Genomic DNA, 19877 nt, shown 5'->3' with positions numbered 1-19877 from the left:
TATGAAAGAACCTTCCCAGTCGTACGATTGAGGTGAGTTTATATCGGCCGTCGTATTCGAGTTTTGGGTACAAATTCCAATATTATTTTGCATGTAATTTTAGATGAAAGAATATTTTTTTTAAATAGTAAAAATAGATAATTTAAATAATATAATACTCCGAACCTTTCAAGTTTTAGTATTTTTTTTTTTTTGTGTCTTTAACCTGCAAATTGCTTTTCCCACATCTTTGACACCGCACCCCCCTCCCCCCTCTCTCTTTTCCATTCAAATGATATTTTTATCCTTTTTTTCTTTGTTTTTTATTTTATTTTACTTATATTTATTTTTTAATTTTAATTAATTTTTATTTAGTTTTATTTATTAAATTAAAACTGATAAAAAATTATTCAAAAAAAATAAAACTGATAAAAAAAATTGAAAAAAAACTGATTAACAAAAAAATAAAATCAATAAAAAAATAAAATTTAAAAAATAATAAATTTAAAAAAATACAAGTATTATGAAAAAAATAATAAATAAAATTAATTAAAAAATAAAATTTATATAAAATTAAAAAGAATATAATAAATAAAATTGATAAAAAATAAAATTTATATAAAATTCTAAAAATAAAATATTGATAAAAAATAATAAATAAAATTGATTAAAAAATAAAACTAAATAAAAATTAAATAAAATTGGAAAAAAATATCGTATTGATGACAATAATAATAAATTAAATTAATTAAAAAATAAAACTAAATAAAATTAAAAATATATGAGAGTTATTTTTAAATAAAATTAATTAAAAAATAAAACTAAATAAAAATTTAAAAAAATAAAAAATAAATAAATAAAAAGAAGAGGATAGAAATGTCATTAGAATGGAGAGAGAGGAAGTGAGAGGGGGGGGGGGTGCGGTGTCAAGAGGGATGGGAAAAGCAGCTCTCCTCTAACATTAAAAGTCGTTTTAATTTATTATTGTTAAATTGAATACCGTTGATATTCATAGAACTTTCTTTTATTAAAATTGAAGAATTAAAGTTAAAAAATAATCGAGATTTCAAAATTTAAAAATAAGAATAGAAAAGATAACGTAAAAATAATAAAATTGAATTGTTCATTTATAAAATTGGGAGGATAAGAAATATGAAATAGTAATAATTGATAAAAAATAAAAAAATCTAAATCTTTAAAAAGAATAAATAATTGTTCAATTTAAATCGCTCCGATCCATTCAACCGGGTTACGGATCTGGTCCTATAAATAACCGCCGCCCGATCGCTTTCGCGAACCCTCTCCAAAATCATGTACGGTGCTTCTCCGGCTTCAACCTCCATGGCTCCTCCGCCGACCTCAACCTCCGTGACTACTCCGTCGAATTCGGACGTCGCAAAGCCGGTGATTGTTAGGGTGAAGAGGAAGTCTTCCCAAGCTAGATTTGACGGCTTCTGTGAGTTATTTTTTTTCCTTCTTTGTCTTTTGTATTTCGATTTGCATATCAGTGTGGAGGGGACGAGACAGTAGGAATTGAACAGTTTTTTGTTTTTTGTTTTTTGCATTGATAGGGTTGGAGATTAATGAAAGACCGCTTAAGAAACCCTTCTTGGATCTTGCAAGCCTCTCTATATCTGATTCCGACACAAAAGGAGGTATACTTAGCCCTTTCTTATTTTATTTTATTTACTTTTTTTTTTCAATGGGATTATCATAGAGAAATTCGAAAAAAGAATTCTACCTATAAACTGTGCTCTTTAGTTATTAGGGATTCTGAAAGAATGACTCAAACTGAAATGGGCTAACGTTTACCTCATCTGTTATTAGCTTATATTAATTTATGAATTGATGTTGAATATGAGTATGATTTTTGTAACCATGATGTTAACAATACAATTTTTCAATGATTTATTGTGATGCTGCATAGCCTATCATTTAGTATCCCTTACATACATCTGAAATTATCATGTCTCCACGTCTTGTTCGACCACAAGAATCTGTGCTGGCTATGGCTAGTATGCCCTAGTCCTACAAGAACAGGCAGTTTGTAAATTCATCTTGGTCTTTTGTATTTTCAATCTGTTCAATTTGGAAATATCTGATTCCATAGATTCATATGTTGTTTCCTACTTTTCCATTCCTCTTTCATGAAGAAGTTTGTGCGAACAAGTGCAGACTGGAGGAAAGTGCACTTCATGAATTAGGCCAGGTTTCCTATAAGGGACTAGTTAGATAAAGAAAAAAGAGTAAGGAAAAAATTCATAGAAAAAGCACTAGAAAATATTTCTCCAGTCTTCATTTTCTTGGATGGAAGAAAAAGAAGCATGGTTCCCTTTGAATCGTATGTGATGGAAGATTTTTAAACATTAGATAAAATGGAAGAAACTTGATTCAGACAGGATAATTAGAATGGTTGTGAATATTTTGTCCATCAGGTTAACAATGATGATCTATCTTGTAGTTGTTACAACAACGGTGTTAGTGTAGGATCATTTAGGTTCCCGTCTATCTTCATGTTTTGGCTTTGCTCTCCTTGTAAGTTGTAATTCCTGAATCATATTGGTTGAGTTTTAATATTTTGGTGAAACGGAAGGGTAAACTTTTCTAAAATGCACAAAATGATGTAAATTTGCAAATGTAAAAAGCTATTGGAGAACTTGAGGATTTCCTTATAAGTTTGTAACTGAATAAGTCTTACAATTGATAGCCTTCATTTCCGGTGTTTTGATTTGTAATTCTCTGATAAGTTGCTTTGATTCACTTCCTATTTTGTGAACATATTTGACTGAACATTTCTCATCGATGAGTCTTCTAAAATGCAGTTTCGGAGGTGCTTGCGACTAAGAAAATCTTGGTTCACCATCTTGAGACAGTTGGACAGTCCCAATCTATTAAAGATGCATTGCATTCTGTTCTGGTTAGCACCTAAATACCTAACATTTGTTTCTCCATTAACACCCGTTGTCATTTGGTTTGAGAAATGCTTAGTTTTTAACATGGTTCCTCTTTCTTCTGCTTGTTTACATTAAGGAAGTTTATGATGCTCAAGTATTTGCTGCAAATTGAGTAGCCTGATAAATTGTTTCAACATATCACTTCCTTTCTTTTTTGGAGATATGAATGCTCTTTTGCCTGCTGAAATGATGTTTATCAAGATAAAGTGGTTAAGCAATGTCCAAATTTTTAAGGCTTGCCTATTTCTGTCTCTGGGCCTACAATTATTCTTTGTTTTTTCTTAAAAAGGTTCTTTCATGCTTTTAACTAAATATTTCCTATGGATACTTGTTGTTCCACAGACAGGATTCCTATAGATCTCCTGCCTTTTATTTTTGTTGATTAAAAGTTTCTTTATTGTCTTACATATTTAATTCCTGTTCTGAAAGTGATGCTTTATATTCTCTTTTCTTAGTTGGAGTACTTCCTGAGCAAATGTTATTCACTGTCAGTACCATTTTTCATTGAATAATAAAATATTTTATGTTTGTGAAATATGGAAGCAGGGAAAGGAACTAAAGTTCAGCTTATTTAAGCTATTACATGTGATATATTTAACTTCTAGGAAAATTATGAGGTTGTACTTCAACCAGTTAGATGAGTTTGTTTGAGATTTGGAACATTTTGTAATCACCAGCATTAACTAAGAGACTAGTTTCTATTTATATCTCATTTATTGACAGTTCAAAGAGCCTGCTTTTGAAGTTAAACTGCATATTTGACCCAGTAGCAACCTTCCATCAATCTGTTAGTAATCTTCTTTTCTCCTTTTTTTCCCCACCCAGCAGCAATCTTCAAATAATATGAAAGAGGAGTTTAAGAGGAGATCTAAGGAGCGTAGAAGTTTGCTTAAACTTGATAAGGTAATGCTATCAATTCAATTTCTTACATTACGCCATCGAGGAGATGATATTCTCCTAAACCTGATCTTGTTGAAATGATCACCATTTAATTGCTACATTTGCCTTTGATTTATATCCTCTATTATCAGCATTGCTAAAATGGCACACAATTATATGCTATTTCTTCAATGTATTCTCACATGGTTTCTATTTTAATCATAAAAACTGCCAAAAGTATGTATTTGCCACAAGGCAGTTCTCGCTTGGAATTGATTATTAATCATTTATATATATATATATATTATTTTTTTTTTCTATGCTGTAAAAGATGGGCAATCAGGTTGCTTGAGGATTGGCATGGATTTGTACTTTGCTTAACTGATGCATAATGGATGCATTAATAGATGGATTCGTTTAAATATTAGTAGATAAGAATGAAGTATAATATATTGGGGGGTTAGGTTGAACTTTTTTGCTTCAAGTAAAGCATTGTTTTTTCATACCTTTTAGTTCCTTTCTGATTAAGGTTAAAGCTATCTCTTTTACTACAAATATCAAGCTCATGATTTTATTACCCAAGGTTGGAACAAGTTAGCATTTTTTCTTACATGGCAAAATTGTCTTTGTCTATCTAAAATATGTTGTTTTACAAATGCTCAAGTCTCAAATAAGATATTTTGTTGAGAGTAGGGGGGAAAAATAGTGAAGAATTGCTCGGATCCTGTTCTTGTTTCCTCTTACATGTTAAACAAAATTTTCATTTAATGGTTCATTTCTGGCATGCCTCGTAAAAGACAAGTAGGCCTATATTCTCTAAATTTGTGACACACCAAAGTATACCATTTTATCAATTTGATATATTATATTGAAACTAATTAATTAAATGAGATACTTGAAAATGAGACATTGGATAAAATCCTTTTAGCCTTCTAATATCAAGAGGCTGATTGTTTTGCTTTATCGATGAGGACCGATAAATAGTTCATCTGAGATTCTAGACAGATTAGATCCTTTGAAATTTTTATCTATATTTATGTATTTAAATTTCTATAAGAAGAATTAGAGCCTACAACCAATTAACCGCCAACTACTCTAACACCGAGCTAATGAGGATCATTGGAAGGCTCAACCTCATACAATACCTTTTCTCTCTTGAAGCTGCAAAGGTGATTCTGGTTCTTCCTAAAATCACTTGCAAAAATAAAATATTGGACTTTTTTTTACTAATGTTCCTGCCTTTCTAATTTTTTTGGAAAAATGTACTGCTGTTTTGCTTGCCTATTTTGATGTTTTCTTGTTAAATAGCTTCACTTAGTACTCGAACTATTCAGCAGTTTTTCTTCAAATAATAGATTCATTTTTGTTGCCACTTTCTGCAGAAACATGATCGATTGCTGTCTGTGGCTAGGAAAGAGCATGAGGTAGACCATTTACTTTATCATATTACTGAATGCTTATCGCAATTTCTCCAGTTTAGAGGCTTCTAAAGTGTATCTTCCATTGTTATCAATTGGAAGTATGCACACTTGAATTTCTTGATTTTGTGTTGGATGTCTTATAATGTAATATTTATTTTACATATATTTGAATTAGCTTTATTCTTCTACACATTTAGGCTCAACTATTTTGTTGGAATCATGCAACCTTAGAATTTTATAAGTGGATACACCAATATACGCAGGGCAAGATCATTGATATGCGATAAGATGATTTTTCATTCTTATGATGAGCGAGTAAATGGAAGGATAGTTTGATTCTTATATACTCTCCACATTTGATTATCATGTCTAGTTGTATAGCTGAAAGCTAGTTGATTAATTTCCTCCTAGCCAAACTAATTGCTCTATTAGTGTCTTATAAATTCTAATCTTTTTGGTGTGGGACCGACTTGAATACTGCAAGATCATTAGAATGATTTTGACTATTAGTTGCTGTCAGTTTGCATACTTGTGTTGGTTTTATCATGAGATGCTTCATCTTCAATTCATGATAATGCAATATTGTATTTTGATTATTTCATTCCCAAGATAATGTAGTTAAGTGGTATTAAATCGTATAGGATCTTGCTAGAAGTGCCCGATTTGAACAAATATGGAAGAGAAGGCGAAGCATAGATGCAGAAGAAAGCTCTTTGCGTGAAATATATCATGTATATGATGTTGTTCAAGTTGATGCTGAGGATGAAACTCGCCGAAAGCAAAAGCCAATGTACATTTAGTATTCAGCGTTTCTGCTGCAGCTTCTTATAATCTTTCCGGTTTACTTAAGAGGTTTTTGAATGCAGACCTGCTCCTGACGTTGATGGCACAATTTGGCTTAACTATTTGCCACTTTTAAGAGAATTCCTTCCAGAAGCAGCTGAAGAGATCGAACATGAAATAGAGACTACAGAAGGTCCATCTTCTCCATCGTCCTTATCTTCCAGTAGCAAGTTGATGTTATACTTTCAATCTCATGTATTGGCGAATTATCACATTATATTCTTTTGTTTTAATATGATAAATAATATATTTTCTTTATTGGGTAAATAAAATCCGTTTATGCACAAGAAACTAAATATTGATATTGTTTGTTATCAGTTTAGTAATTTGATTCTTTGTTACTAGGGTAACTTAGCATCTGCTTAGAAAATTGTAACTTGCTAGTCTAACTTTACTTATAGTCAAAAATCTTCCATGAGATTATTTATGATCTTCTTAACTTTGATTATATTCATGATATTATATATACTTCAACTTGATTTGGTAATCTGATTCACTGCTAAATTTGTTTTTCCCTTCTGGTTTTTTTTTCCAACAGACGACTTTGTTTATGACTTGTACACTGTCGGCAACAGGATGGGCACAGACACGGATACAGCAGAGTATCCACTGTATGAATTTGGACATTTGATTACTCTTAGCTTGCAGATGAATTTGAATTTTGATATTCACTATGTATAGTTGCTTCAGTGTGCAGGTTAATGATGATGATGACTATTATGATGGCCCACTACAATCTGATTATGAGAGTGATGATTCAAATGGTATGTGCATATATTTTTCTTTAATCACGTCTCATGATAATGTCGCTGATTACTAATACTTGTTTATTTGCAGCTGAGGACAATCCAAGGAATGATTATCCTGATGAAGAGTCATCGGAAGATCTTGAGAATGAAGACCCTTTCATTGACTTGGAAGATTCCAATTCAGATTATGAACCAGAAGAAATTTACAGTGAAGAGGAAGATCGAGAGAACTTGAGATGGGGATATCGTTGATTTGTTTACTATACATGTGTGAAACTGAAGCAATCATTTCAGTGATTTGTTCCATTTTAGAATTCCGAGGCTGATAACCCACTGTACTGTCTATCATTGCGCATATAGATTACAATTTCTTTTTGCACTAATCTAAGCGCACTTGTGAAGGAAAATTTAGTTTTCTATAGAGTTGGATTCTTTCTTTTAATTTTCGACTATTGTGATCCGATGAACTTTGAAGGTGGATGGTCCAGTTCAACAGACTGCCCATTAGGCAAAATGCAATGTAATTTGTAGCTGCACATTGCCCTTATATTTGTGTCATTGGCCGTGAATCTTTTCCTAACGATTGACCTTTAGAAGACGTACGAAAATTGAACAGAAGTGCACCAACATCTTTAGCAAAAAGAACGGCAGAGGCTTAGCCACAACTCAAGCAGATTCCTTCTCTCGATAACCTCTCCGAGCAGTGTGAAATCTCTGACCTCACTAATTAAACAGCAAAGGATGCTCCCTAGGCTAGGCTTTACAACAAAGAATCTAACTGGAAGCAATATAATTAAGTCCCAAAGCTGGAGTTCAACCACCGTCCCAGCTTCCCCTCTCATCTCCAATGGCAGTAAGCGTTCATTTTAAGTCTAGAATAAACTTCTGGTTCCTCGAGTTAGTCTAGTTTGACACAAATCTCTTCAATACAGTTGGTGGAGTTGAAGGTAGGGATGCACTGCAAGGAGTGCATCAAAGCCATCAAGAAAGCCATAAAAAAGATCGAAGGTAATCATAATCTCTCTCTTCTCTTCTTGCAAATTTATAGATCAATGATCTTAACTATATCTTTTCTGAGTCTGTGCAGAGATTGAGACCTACAGAGTTGACACAGAGCTCAGCAAGATCACTGTGACTGGAAATGTGACATCCGAAGAGGTGATGAGGGCGCTGCAAAAGATTGGAAAGAGTGCTACTTTGTGGACTGAAGACTGAGAAGGCAGCTGCTGCTGCTTCTCGATTACAAATAAAATTCGCTTCTAAGTACTAATGCTCATGGAGGTGTATCTGTATCTATATGTTTTTACAAAGACTGATGATGTATAGAAAAACCTCCTCCCTGAAATAAATAAACATTATTATTTTAGTTAATTGAGCAAAAGAATATGTGCCTAGATCTCCACTCCCTCGATATTTTTTTACTCATTAGAGAAGAATTGTCTGGCTCATGCTTTAAAGTCGTGAAGAACAATACGGAGGACACGGTTCCAGGCACATATTCATGTTCTAGATGTGTCCTCGATGACGTTTGCGGCTTTCAAGATTATGGAATCTTTTTTAAAATGATAAAAGAGCATTTAAAGTTTTAAAATAAATCAATATTAAAAATTAAGTTGACTTTGGAATTTCGAAAGGATACACCAAAGGCCATAAAATCGCATTTTTTTTTTTAATCCACAACGTTATCATTTAAAAAAATAAATTAATTAAAAATAATTTTTATATTTAATGTATAAAAAAAGAGTATCTTCTGATTTAGGTTAAGTCGATGGAAAGGTGGGAGGCGGGCCCAGGCATGTTCCAGAAACGTCGTCACCGGATGGTCCAGTTTGGGTCTCGCAGTCTCAGGTACCACCTCCCTCCGTCCTCAACGAATCCCCGTCATCATCGCCCAACTAACGCCTCCGCCTCCCCGTTAATTAAGCCACACAAAAGGGAAAAAAACCCGTCGCGTACCCGTCCACCTGCACGGCCTCGTGAGGCGGGGCTCACAAAGACAAAGTGGGTGGAAATGGAGGACGAGACTCGGTCACGGGCGAAAAGAGGCAGTGGCAGCCTCCACGAGATGCAGCCGCGGCCGCATGATGAGTACTCCGGAAGAAGTCCTTTCTGGTACGGCAGGCGTCCGCAGAGCTTTCGCTTTCCCTCACCCTTTCTCCGCCGCTTTTCCGCTTAGGCTCACCGCCTCGCCTCTTCCAAGTTCCCATCTGGGGAGGTGATCGCACCTGGAGGATGCCCGGACGCCGAAGACCTACCGTCCCCAAATTTGTCCTTTTTTTTTTAAAAAAAAAATCTGCTTTATTCCGCTACGCCTACGCGTGATCTCGCGTTCGTACTCGTCCGCACTGTCCTTCCCCACATCAACCTCTCCCACATGGCACGGTCCGATGTGCCTAAGCGAATTTACTTTTATGCCCCTGACGGTCGTCCTCGCCGTACGGAATTTTTTACTCTGCTGTTCCATTTGTGCTCTCGCGCCTTGACCACCGTACGACTCTGTGACGGTCCTCCTGTCGTGAGGGCTTTTCGGTAATTTCAGTACCTTCTTCCTCATAAATGCCCACCGTTTTCTGTTAGCAGCTGCGCCTCTCTCTCTCCCTCTCTCTCACGCTTTATCTGTTCTCCATTGTAGTCCAAGGCCACACCCTGAGCGTAGGTCGGTGGAGGAGCCGATCGCTTTCTTCCATGGCCGAGACCGTTGGCAATCTCTGCCGGAAGATGTACGGCGGCGACGGGTTTGATACCCTAACTCTCGATCTCTTCTCCAGGGCCCCGAGTCCTGCTCCCTGCTCCTACTCCAGGCCGGCGAAGCGAGCTCGTGTCGGCGGTGCTGTCGCTTTGGGGAAGGACGGAGATCGGCAGATTCCCTTCGATTTTCTGTCTGAGGAAATTCTTTTCCTGATCTTGGACCGCTTGGAATCCGACCCGCTGAGCAAGAAATCGTTCTCGCTCGTCTGCAGATCTTTCTACGCCGCCGAATCCTGCCACCGGAGGGAACTCACGCCGCTCCGCTCTGGTCTCCTTCCGGCTGCCCTCGCTCGCTACCCCTCTGTCGAAAAAGTGGACCTCTCACTCTGCCCTACGGTTACCGACACCGTTCTCTTCTCTGTCGGGAACTGCCTGCGGTCGTCGCTGCGCGCGATTGATCTTTCGCGATCCAGGGGGTTTTCGCATTCTGGGATCGAGAGCGTGGTGGAGAATTGTGCTAATTTGGTAGAGATCAATCTATCAAACGCGACGGATCTGAGCGATGCCGCCGCTGCCGCGATTGGACGAGCGAGGAATCTCGAGAGGCTGTGGTTGGCAAGGTGTAAATTGGTCACGGATATGGGGATTGGATGCATCGCCGTTGGCTGCCAGAAGCTGAAGTTACTCTGCTTGAAATGGTGCTTAGGGATTTCAGATTTGGGGGTTGCGTTGGTGGCTGTGAAGTGTAAACAGCTACGCAATTTGGATCTTTCCTTCACTCTGGTATTCTCTTGTTCTTGATCGGATACCATTTTTTTCATATATTTTCTGTTAAAGAAAGTTGAAAAGATTAGCAAATTTATGGTCGTTATGTCACCATGGACCTATTTCTGTCTCTTTGAAACAAATAACTTGTAGGTTTTTTTTATCAAGAAAGAGAAAAGAAAAGGAGAAAAACTGGGTCGAGTTTAAGTCGATATGATCTGATCTGTTTAATTTAGGCTTTCTGTCAATTTTCTGTTCGGATTCAAAAAGACCTAAGTAAATCTTTCTTAATAATCAATTCTTTTTTCTTGTTCTGCAGGTAACAGGGGCAGGGCTTGAAGTAGTCCTGCAATTACCATATCTTGAAGATTTGGCTTTAGTTGGATGCCTTTGTATAGATGATGGCTGCCTCCAATCTTTGAAGCAAGAGTGCAAGTCGCTACAAGTATATTTATGATTCCTTTTCAATCCATTATGCAGAATCGATTATCTATATCTTAAAATAAAAGTTTTTCTTTGTTGACAAAACCTTTCAAAAAATGTTGTCAACCAAGCATTTTTTTTTCAGTGATGCAAATTATCTTCAAATAAAACTGATATAAATGATTGCCAAAAATCTATTGTCATGTTATTATATTTGTTCTTCAATTATGAAATCTTGCTGGCGATTACTTAATAGTTCAAATTTTATTGAATGTAGGTGCTAAATTTGTCAAACTCTCAACCTATTAATCATGCTGGATTGTCTTCCTTATTAAATATAACAGTAGGTTTACGCCAACTAAACATGGCATACTGTTGCACGGTAAGATTCATACATTCTGATTAAGTTTCCTCTTAATTACAAGCTTTTCTGACCTTCCTTACGAATTTGTGTTTTGTGTAGGTAACCCATTCACTTACCAGTAGCTTTCAAAAACTCGCTAAATTGCAGTCTGTCAAGTTAGATGGCTTGTGAAGTCACGACAGCTGGATTAAAAACAATTGCAAACGCCTGTATATCTTTGACTGAACTTAGCCTGAGAAAGTGTTCAGGAGTTACAGATGATGGTCTTTCTTCTATCGTCATTAAAAATAAGGGGCTGACTAATTTGGATATTACATGCTGTGGCAACATAACTGATCTCTCCCTTGCTAACATTACTAGTTCATGCGCTTCCCTCATAACCCTTCGGATGGAATCCTGCGCTCTAGTATCTAAGGAGGGTTTCCGTCTGATTGGTCAGCGTTGTCACTTCCTGGAGCATCTTGATCTCACAGATAACGAATTGGATGATGAAGGTTCTAATATTGTGTAAACCAAGTGAATTTGCTAGTTCTCGCTGTTGAATTTTCTCATTTTTGTTTTACATGCAGGACTAAAAGCACTCTCAGGATGTCACAGGCTGTCAATCTTAAAAATTGGCATATGCTTGAAAATTAGTGATGAAGGTCTTATTCACATTGCAAAAAATTGTCCAAAGCTCCAAGAGCTTGATTTGTACAGGTTAGTCAGGTTCTTTTGTCTGTCTTTCCATCTTTTTTAGTTTTTGATCACTGGTTCGCACACCATATTGGATGTGAGATAATCCCTGTTTGTGGTGGGAGTGACAAGGTTAAATTCCTTCCAGTAGTGACGTTATACAAATTTGAATTCCTGACCTTTGGTCGAAAGCCCTCAAGATCTAACTCACTTACTACTAAATTAATTAAGTAATTGTTGATTGTCTTTCCATCTTGATGTCAACATAGAATGTACTAGATATGGGATGACAGATCATACAATATAATGAAATCAGTTTGAAGGTCATATGGGAATCTCTAAATATAACTCAGTTAAAGATATCTAAGAATATAGACTTCCATTCAGAAGTTGTCTGTTGCCGGTATCTATATTAACTTTTGTTCTCCAAGGTTTGCATATCTTTATGTTGATTCTATTTAACTAATTTGAGTTTTAATGCTTCAGATCTGCAGAAATAAAGGATGCAGGTATTAAGGCAATAGCTGATGGCTGCCCACAATTGCAGAGCACCAATCTAGCATATTGTACATGGATAACAGATGCTTCACTAAGAGCCTTATCAAAGTGCTCAGATTTGAACACACTGGAAATTCGAGGGTGCCCTCAAGTTTCCTCTGCAGGTGTTGTAGCTATTGCTGTGGGCTGCCCTAAACTTACAAAGCTTGACATCAAGAAATGCTATAATGTGAATGATGCTGCAATGCTTATTCTTGCACGCTTTTCTCGGAATCTTCACCAGGTATTTAAGTGCTGTATTTCTTAAACTTTGTGCCATCGGTTTCTAGAGTTCGCCCTAACTCTTCATGGCATGTCCTTTGCCAGATAAACTTGTCGTACTGTTCGATAACCAATGTGGGACTTTTAGCACTTGCAAGTGTTAGCTGCCTCCAGAACATGACAATTTTACATTTGAAGGGGCTAACACCAAGTGGTTTGGCAGCTGCTTTGTTGGCATGTGGAGGTCTAACAAAAGTGAAACTCCACTCCTCTTTTAAACCGTTAATTCCAAGGCCTCTGCTTGAACATGTAGAAGAACGGGGGTGTGTGTTTCAGTGGATGGACAAGCCTTTTCAGGTACCTTTTTCCCTCCTGTCCAAGAAACCTGTACTTAAGCTATAAATGCCAATAGTTGTTTATATGATGGTCCTTGTCTTGTTGAGTTGTTCTAATAGTTAGTAAAAATAAAATAAAAAGTAGATACAGAATTATTTAATACCTTCTTTAACGGGTTGATTTATTCATTTTGCATCTACATATGGTCTTGATTATTGAAGATTTTTTCCTTGCTAGGTTGAATTGGAATCGAGCGAAATCTGGAAGAAGCAATTAGAGGAAATGCGTGCTTGAAGAATTAAACCTCTGGTCAATCATTTGTCCACACTTCTCGTCATAACAACAAGATAGCAGTACTATCAAATGCAAGGAGATATCTGATACATACATATCATCATAAAATCGTTGTTATACCGAATCCACTATCCAACAGTTTAGAAAGGCACTTGACCGTGCAAACAAAAAAAGATCACACATTTTTTTGTGTTTTTGCTGAAGTTCTAGCTTTAGTTAGTCATGAATTAGGTTGGTAGATAAAAATTATCCACAAGAGTGAGTTTTGCTATCCTGGATTCCTCCAGCCAGTCACCAAGGAGCTTGACTGTGTGCTTTATTGTCTGTTTCACTAGTCAAATTTTAAGCTTTCAATAGCTGAGCTTATTCCTATCTGCCGTCCGTAGAAAATCTCATCCGAACTGTTGCTATTTGACCAGCAGCAAAACTTTCTTCTACGCTTCTGATAATTCCACTCTGTAAATAGTTGGAATTCAGTCTTCAGAGTGTTAAAAAATATGAATTTTGTAGCATTTTTAGTTCTTTCATTCTTCTCGTATGATGCTTTCACTGGTTTACTTGATGGCTGCCTTTGCATCCAGCAGTGAGCTTTCGTCTTAGAGAATCCATATGCGGAAGGATTTTGTTTACTGCGGATCTTGCTGGATGATACACTTCAGATTTACTACACAATGGTCCAGCCACTTAGAGTTACCAAAGCAAGAATTTCAAAGTCAAATAGGAATATATATTCAGATATAAATTTAGGAGCGCTATAGTCTACTATATGATGTTTGTTCCGGCCAAAAACCGACAATAGTCAATCCACCGATCAAGAAGATGCCACCTCAATCGATACGGGCCCGGGTAGGAGGGAGACCTGCAAGATGAATACGAACGAACGGATTAGCTGGCGCCGGAGAATCCCGGCAGGCCACTCTGACGCTCAAGTCAGTCTTCCGGTGAAGAGAATAGCGGTAGTAAGAACAGTTGTAGTAGTTGGAATGTCAGAGATTCGATATATCATTAATACATGCGTGGGAATTAATATACCTTCGAAGAGAACACTCCATCTAGCAGGGGGCAGGCTGTGGTGGTATCCGGGGGATCAAATCTGGACGTGTCTGACATATGCACCGATAGAGTGGCATCTAGGAAACATGGGCGATACTCCTATAACTGCCCTGCGGCGAGATGTCCCACGTCACCTTTATCGTTTAGCTGTAAGTAGAAAGTTGTCCACAGTGACAGGATGAGACATAGGGACATGGGCGCAGCCTTCCCCTGCGCGGTCGTTCACACGCTTGGCTGTCTGTGTTGCAGTTGGGTGTTAGTAAGACTTGAGCATGGGTTAATGTCGGAGTGGGAAAAGTACCCGGGACCAGTAAGAACTGGGTTTAACCGGGTGAAATGAACAAAGTAAATGGTCGAGCGGACCAGACAGGCTGAGCAGCCTGCATATGTCAATTATGGGCGACCAGGTTAGCTCACCGGAGAACAATCATAGGAGGTATCGACCGGGCAGGTGACAAATAATGGGATGGCCGGGCGAGGCGAACATCTGGTCTAAGTCTCAGAGATGAGCCCAATGACGAATTACCCGGGAAACGACATAGGGGAGCAAGGCGGACCCGGGAATGGTTGAGATTGTGTTGTCCCGAGTAATAGGAGTACAGGCTTGAACTGGCCGGGCAAGAAGACGATGGATCCCAGCCTGGTAGGCAGTGCGTTGTGACGGAATGGCCGGGCAAGACGCCTGGCCAGGCTAGGTGGGACGGGTTGAATAAACCGGAATGGGTTGCATTATGAAGTGCCCGGGAAACACTCCAGCAATGTGGGGTATCCTCGGATCAAGCTGTAGCTGAATCATCCCGAGTAGACAGGCGAAAGGCCTGTGCCGATCGGGCAAGATAGTGCCAGGACTCATCGTGGTAATCGTCTGGTCGGAGAAGCCGAGTGTCGGGTCCCATGACCCAGGTAAGTTCCTAGGACCATTTAGGCCCCAGACCTTGGGGCCGGGATCGTGGACCCCGAGACCGATCAGGTAGGACGAGCTATTGACCTTCCCGGCCACGTAGGTCAGGCGAGATCTTCCTGATTGTGGACCCCGGGGCCGACCAGATAAGGCGAACTATTGACCTTCCCCGCCACATCGGACCATACAAGACCTACCACATCAATGTTATTTAGCAATGATCAAATCATTTATTGCATGCTAATTATACAATGACGATATTAATTATCATCCCAAGTCCGCACCAACTTCAAACGAAGTTTGTAGAGATGAAACGAAAGAGTCGACGGGTCAAACTCGGCCTCAAACACTTCAATCACCCGCATTAAGATTCCGGTCAGACCGCGTCGCTGGAAACTTCTTAGGCGCTTCCTTTTCAGAACCATTGTGCGGTGCGGTGCGGTGCGGGATCAAGTTTGATCAACGTTCGTTTGCTTTAAGGGACCAATCACGCCAAGTAACGTCGCGCTTTCTCGTCTCCCGAGCGCGTCACGTTGTCACGAAATTGAATGCGACATGTCCTCTTTCTGCGTCCTTCCCTCTTCTTTATGCGACCCAACAACTTCCCCCTCCTCCTCCTCTTCCTCCATGTTTCCACCCAAACAAACCCTAATCCACTCCCTCGACTTCCAACTTCGAACTCCTTACAATTGTCCATGATCACCACTCGGTGCCGGTAGCTCGCGAAACACGAAGAAAAAGTTGAGAACATACGCGAATATGGAAGAGAACGGCGAGGAGAAGCTGATCGCCGCCGTCCGCCACATCGCCAAGACGCTGGGCCGGACCGAGACTATGGCCGATGACATCCTCCAAGTCTTTTCCTCTTTCGACGGCCGATTCTCCCTCGACAAGCTCTCCTCCGACCGTCCTCTCCCTCATCGTCGTCCTCCTGCGGATTCTCCCCCATCTGCTGCCGTAGCCCCCGCGGTTGCCGGAGGTCGACGGGAGGCGGACGACCATCGACCCCTCTCCCTGGAGCGCACCATTCGCACCCTCGACCGTCAGATCTCCCGCTTCGTTTCCTCCGACGGCCTCATCTGGTCTGACGCCGCCGATGCTGCTGCTTTCCTTGAGGCGGTTGATGACCTACTCGCCACCATCCACGACCTCGACTCTCCCGCCGTCCCGGCCGATAAGCCCCTTCTTGACCGCGCCGATGATCTGCTCCAGCGGTGCATGCTCCGCCTTGAGGAAGAGTTCCGCGCCATCCTTGACCGATCAGATGGTGCCGTAATTTCCACGCCACCATCTCATGACTCTGACTCTGATGGTGCTGACGCGGACGATGACCGCATCCCCGTCGCTGCCCCCGTTGACGACTATAATCTCGTCATCGACGCCCTTCCCCCGGGCTCTGTTGCTGATCTCCACGCCATCGCCCGCCGGATGGTCGCCGCTGGGTTCGGCCGCGAATGCGCGGAAGCCTACGGAGTTTCACGCCGAGGATTCGTCGACGAGTCTATCGCCCGGCTAGGCCTTCGTCCCCGCCCTGCTGATGAAGTTCAGGCCACTCCCTGGCCTGAGCTTGAGGACGATATCGCCCGCTGGGTCAAGGGTGCGAAAATGGCCTTCCTAATTCTCGTCCCCAGTGAGCGCCGCCTCTGCGAACGCGTTTTTTACTCCTTACCTCCCTTCGCGGACCTTGCTTTCGCGGCCGCCTGCCGCCCGGCAGCCGCCAGCCTCCTCTCCTTCGGAGATGCTGTTGCGGCCGGCCCACGTGAGCCCGAGCGCATTTTCCGCCTTGTGGACATGTACGAGACCCTCCGCGACCTCCTCCCCGAACTCGACCACCTCCTCTCCGAGCAGTACTCTGTCACTCTTCGCGCGGAGGTTGCCGCTGCTCACAGGGCGCTGGGAGCAGCGATCCGGGGAATATTCGTCGAGCTCGAGAACCTTATTCGTCGTGACCCAGCCAAGTCCTCCGTCCCTGGGGGCGGTCTACATCCGATCACTCGCTACGTAATGAACTACCTCCGAGCAGCGTGCGCCTCCCGGCGGACCCTCGAAGAAATTATGGACGAGGACGCTGCCGGTGCTGGCGTTCCGCCCGATCGCCACACGACCTCGTCCTCCTTGTCTCTTCAGGTCGCGTGGATCATGGACGTGCTCCAGTCCAACCTCGAGGCCAAGTCGAAGGTATACCTGGAGCCACCCCTCAGCTACATCTTCCTGATGAACAACTCTCGTTACATGACCCAGAAAGCTAGGGACTGCGAGCTGGGGGCGCTTTTGGGCGACGACTGGATCCGGCGGCAAATAGGAATGGTGCGTCGGTGGGGCCACGACTACCAGCGGGCGACCTGGACCAAGGTGGTGGCGGTGCTGCGGATGGACGGCGTCAGCGCTGCGGCCGCCTCCTCTTCGGCCGCGGCCGCGAAGGCGTTGCGGGAGCGTCTACGCGTGTTCAACAGCTACGTGGAGGATATATGGAGGGTGCAAAGCGAGTGGATAGTGACGCACGACCAGCTCCGGACGGAGCTGAGGCTTGCTGTGGCAGCGTTGGTCCTGCCGGCCTACCGCAACTTCACCGGCCGGCTGCGCGCGACTGCAGAAGCCGGAAAGCTGGCCGACCGCTACATTAAGTACAGCGTAGAGGACGTCGAGGCTAGGATCAACGAGCTGTTCGAGGGCGTACGCCGGCGGTGATAGCTGCTGTCGCCATTGTTGATGTTATATTTATGAAACATACATAATACTTGGTGTTGCATGTTTGTAGTCTCGGAGCCCTCAGCACTTCCTGCGAGTTCGACTACAACCAAGTGAGTTCGACGATATCCTAAAGTTAAAATTGCAGATCTTTCCTTATTACTTGCTGTGCAGCTTTGGAAGATCAATTTCAGAGTTGTGAAAATCCTCTTTTTCCGAGTTTTGAGCTGCTCCTTCGAAGTTTGACCTCCAAAATCTGATCAAACACCTTGGTCAGGAAGGTAACACACAAATGGGTTTTGAATCAGAGAATTCTTACCAACCAAGAGGGTCAGAGAGGTAACGTTCTGTGCTTCCAATTGAACTAATATACCACTAGGATTTTGATCTATCGATATGTTTTATTTCTCTTAAACGGTGTTCTATGCTGCTGGTTGTGACTTGAGATGCCATTGATTGATGAACACAACTTTCAGGTTCCCTGTTCTTTCATTGTGTTTGAGGTTTTCTTGTCACTGACCGACCTACTGACCTCTTGGCGATGTCTTTAGCTCATCAATTTTTCTGGACTGGCTTCTGTTTTCTTCCGATCATGGAAGCATGCTGAATTATGTTCCTATTTTTATTTGATTGCTCTTTGCCTTTTCCTGTTCGAAGAGAGGCCTACTTTCACCAGATTATCTATCAGAAAGTTGGTGATTCAGAATGCTGGTGAAATAAATAATCTACGAAGCAGGAGCAAACTATTTGGGCGATTCAGAAAAATTCCTATCAGAAAGTTGGGTCGTTTTATCAGTTAAAGGTTATTGCCATGTTCCTCTCGTTTGATATGAGATTTGGTGACTCGACAGTTCAGGCCCGGTTGTCGCGACAGTGAGATTTGGTTTGTTTTAATTATTGGGCGAATCCTGCTGGTGTTTAATTCTTCGGGCAAAATATAGACACAGTAACGATACGTAGAGAAGGCGGCGGCCGCTCGCCGCCAAGTGCAGATTTCCTTGTCGGAGACTGAGATGACAGCGAATGCTAAATGGTACAATTCAAACGTGAGAATTAAAAATAATATGGTGGATATTTTTATAAATTCTCTGTCCAAAATACAATTTAAAAGAATTTTGCAAGGAGAGCACTAATTTATTAAAGTTATATTTTTTAAAAAAATTATATAGATGATGATTATATTAAGGAGTTATCTCTTTGTAAAAGTCATTTAGTTTTATCTTGCTAGGCGTTTTGACATAAAAGTTGTAATGGTACAAGTGTAGAAGTCTTGGCTAATATTTTATTATTTGTCACTATTAGAGAGAAGGTTGCGCATAATTGTTGTACTTCCTGTTCTTCATTCTCACAGGGGATGAAATCCTTTAAATAATTTTTCTAAGTTATTTATTTTTTAAAATAATTTAGATATTCATCATAATTTTAAAAATAATTGATTTGATCTCATAAAAAAATTTTATTGATCATCAGAATAAATTTTGAAGACACTCATCTCGAACGTCTCTCAATGTTGGTTCTATAGTGATTTGAAAGGAATAAATCATAATGATTGAGCGGTCTCTTCAAGTAAGAAGGATTTGATTCTTCAAGAAATTATCCTTTGAGGATTCGATCTCTACGTTCATGTGATAATCTATCATTTGACAATCAACTCGGCTATGTCTATGGATTGGCTCCCGTACATCACCATGAGTATCCGACTATCCATTGTGATCTCATGCAAACTAATTTAAAGTAGGTCAAATTAGTGAAAGGTTACACATGTTTACCTGTGGTTAGATCTGACTCAACTTTGCTTGTTCTAATGAAGGTTAGATGGGTCGAGTCGTGAACGAGTCCAACCAATTTATGATTCACAAATACATGAATCACATCTGGTTTTATGATTTGACCTATTTAACCCTGACCAATTTTAATCTTCTATAAATTAGTATATGTTGTATTGTGAATATAATGGGACGGTATAAGAATTTTTTTCCTCCATCTTTCCATATCTTATAGTATGTTAAACTTCAATGACAGCTCTTGGGACATGATTGAATTAGTTATTATGGGACAGATTTATTGAAGTAGATAAGGGTTGAATTTTGGTGAAGCCGAGGCAAT

At 40.3% G+C, this 19877-nt stretch overlaps 4 protein-coding genes across 5 annotated transcripts; all 4 read left to right on the top strand.

Annotated features, from left to right (window-relative positions):
- The first annotated feature begins 1290 nt into the window (after positions 1–1290).
- On the top strand, positions 1291–7244 carry LOC141839015 (RNA-directed DNA methylation 4). 2 transcript variants are annotated; one of them, XM_074726660.1, is made up of 10 exons: positions 1291–1435; positions 1551–1634; positions 2802–2896; positions 3759–3836; positions 5195–5236; positions 5875–6023; positions 6100–6209; positions 6615–6687; positions 6767–6840; positions 6914–7244. In XM_074726660.1, exons 1-10 carry the CDS (start codon positions 1291–1293, stop codon positions 7075–7077), a joined length of 1014 nt encoding a protein of 337 aa, XP_074582761.1. In that variant the 3' UTR covers positions 7078–7244. The 2 variants fall into 2 exon arrangements, with proteins under 2 accessions (XP_074582761.1, XP_074582763.1); XM_074726662.1 differs by having other exon boundaries at positions 1296–1435; positions 3762–3836.
- A 361-nt stretch (positions 7245–7605) lies between these two features.
- Positions 7606–8196, top strand: LOC141837760 (heavy metal-associated isoprenylated plant protein 45). Its single transcript, XM_074725133.1, has 3 exons — positions 7606–7678; positions 7758–7833; positions 7913–8196. The coding sequence occupies exons 1-3, from the start codon at positions 7673–7675 to the stop codon at positions 8038–8040; spliced, it is 210 nt and encodes a 69-aa protein (XP_074581234.1). The 5' UTR covers positions 7606–7672; the 3' UTR covers positions 8041–8196.
- A 1251-nt stretch (positions 8197–9447) lies between these two features.
- On the top strand, positions 9448–13332 carry LOC141842255 (F-box/LRR-repeat protein 3-like). The gene is given in 9 exon segments (XM_074730470.1): positions 9448–10296; positions 10598–10723; positions 10979–11083; positions 11165–11230; positions 11232–11559; positions 11635–11764; positions 12227–12521; positions 12605–12856; positions 13073–13332. Coding segments are annotated over 9 exon segments (2145 nt in total). The 5' UTR covers positions 9448–9510; the 3' UTR covers positions 13130–13332.
- A 2293-nt stretch (positions 13333–15625) lies between these two features.
- LOC141841788 (exocyst complex component EXO70B1-like) lies at positions 15626–18258 on the top strand. Its single transcript, XM_074729980.1, has one exon. It carries the CDS (start codon positions 15843–15845, stop codon positions 17769–17771), a length of 1929 nt encoding a protein of 642 aa, XP_074586081.1. The 5' UTR covers positions 15626–15842; the 3' UTR covers positions 17772–18258.
- The last annotated feature ends 1619 nt before the right edge of the window (positions 18259–19877 follow it).

Source organism: Curcuma longa, chromosome 11, assembly GCF_044706935.1.
Source record: "Curcuma longa cultivar G26 ecotype Majalengka, Jawa Barat chromosome 11, ITB_CL_G26_1.1, whole genome shotgun sequence".
Taxonomy (NCBI): domain Eukaryota; kingdom Viridiplantae; phylum Streptophyta; class Magnoliopsida; order Zingiberales; family Zingiberaceae; genus Curcuma; species Curcuma longa.
This window is presented reverse-complemented; position numbering and strand designations above follow the sequence as displayed.

Coding starts and splice junctions, on each gene's coding strand:
- LOC141839015 (XM_074726660.1), top strand. CDS start 1,291: ATGTACGGTGCTTCTCCGGCTTCAACCTCCATGGCTCCTCCGCCGACC. Junction 1,635..2,801: donor TGATTCCGACACAAAAGGAG/GTATACTTAGCC, acceptor TCTAAAATGCAG/TTTCGGAGGTGCTTGCGACT. Junction 6,688..6,766: donor GATACAGCAGAGTATCCACT/GTATGAATTTGG, acceptor TAGTTGCTTCAG/TGTGCAGGTTAATGATGATG.
- LOC141841788 (XM_074729980.1), top strand. CDS start 15,843: ATGGAAGAGAACGGCGAGGAGAAGCTGATCGCCGCCGTCCGCCACATC.
- LOC141837760 (XM_074725133.1), top strand. Junction 7,834..7,912: donor AGCCATAAAAAAGATCGAAG/GTAATCATAATC, acceptor GAGTCTGTGCAG/AGATTGAGACCTACAGAGTT.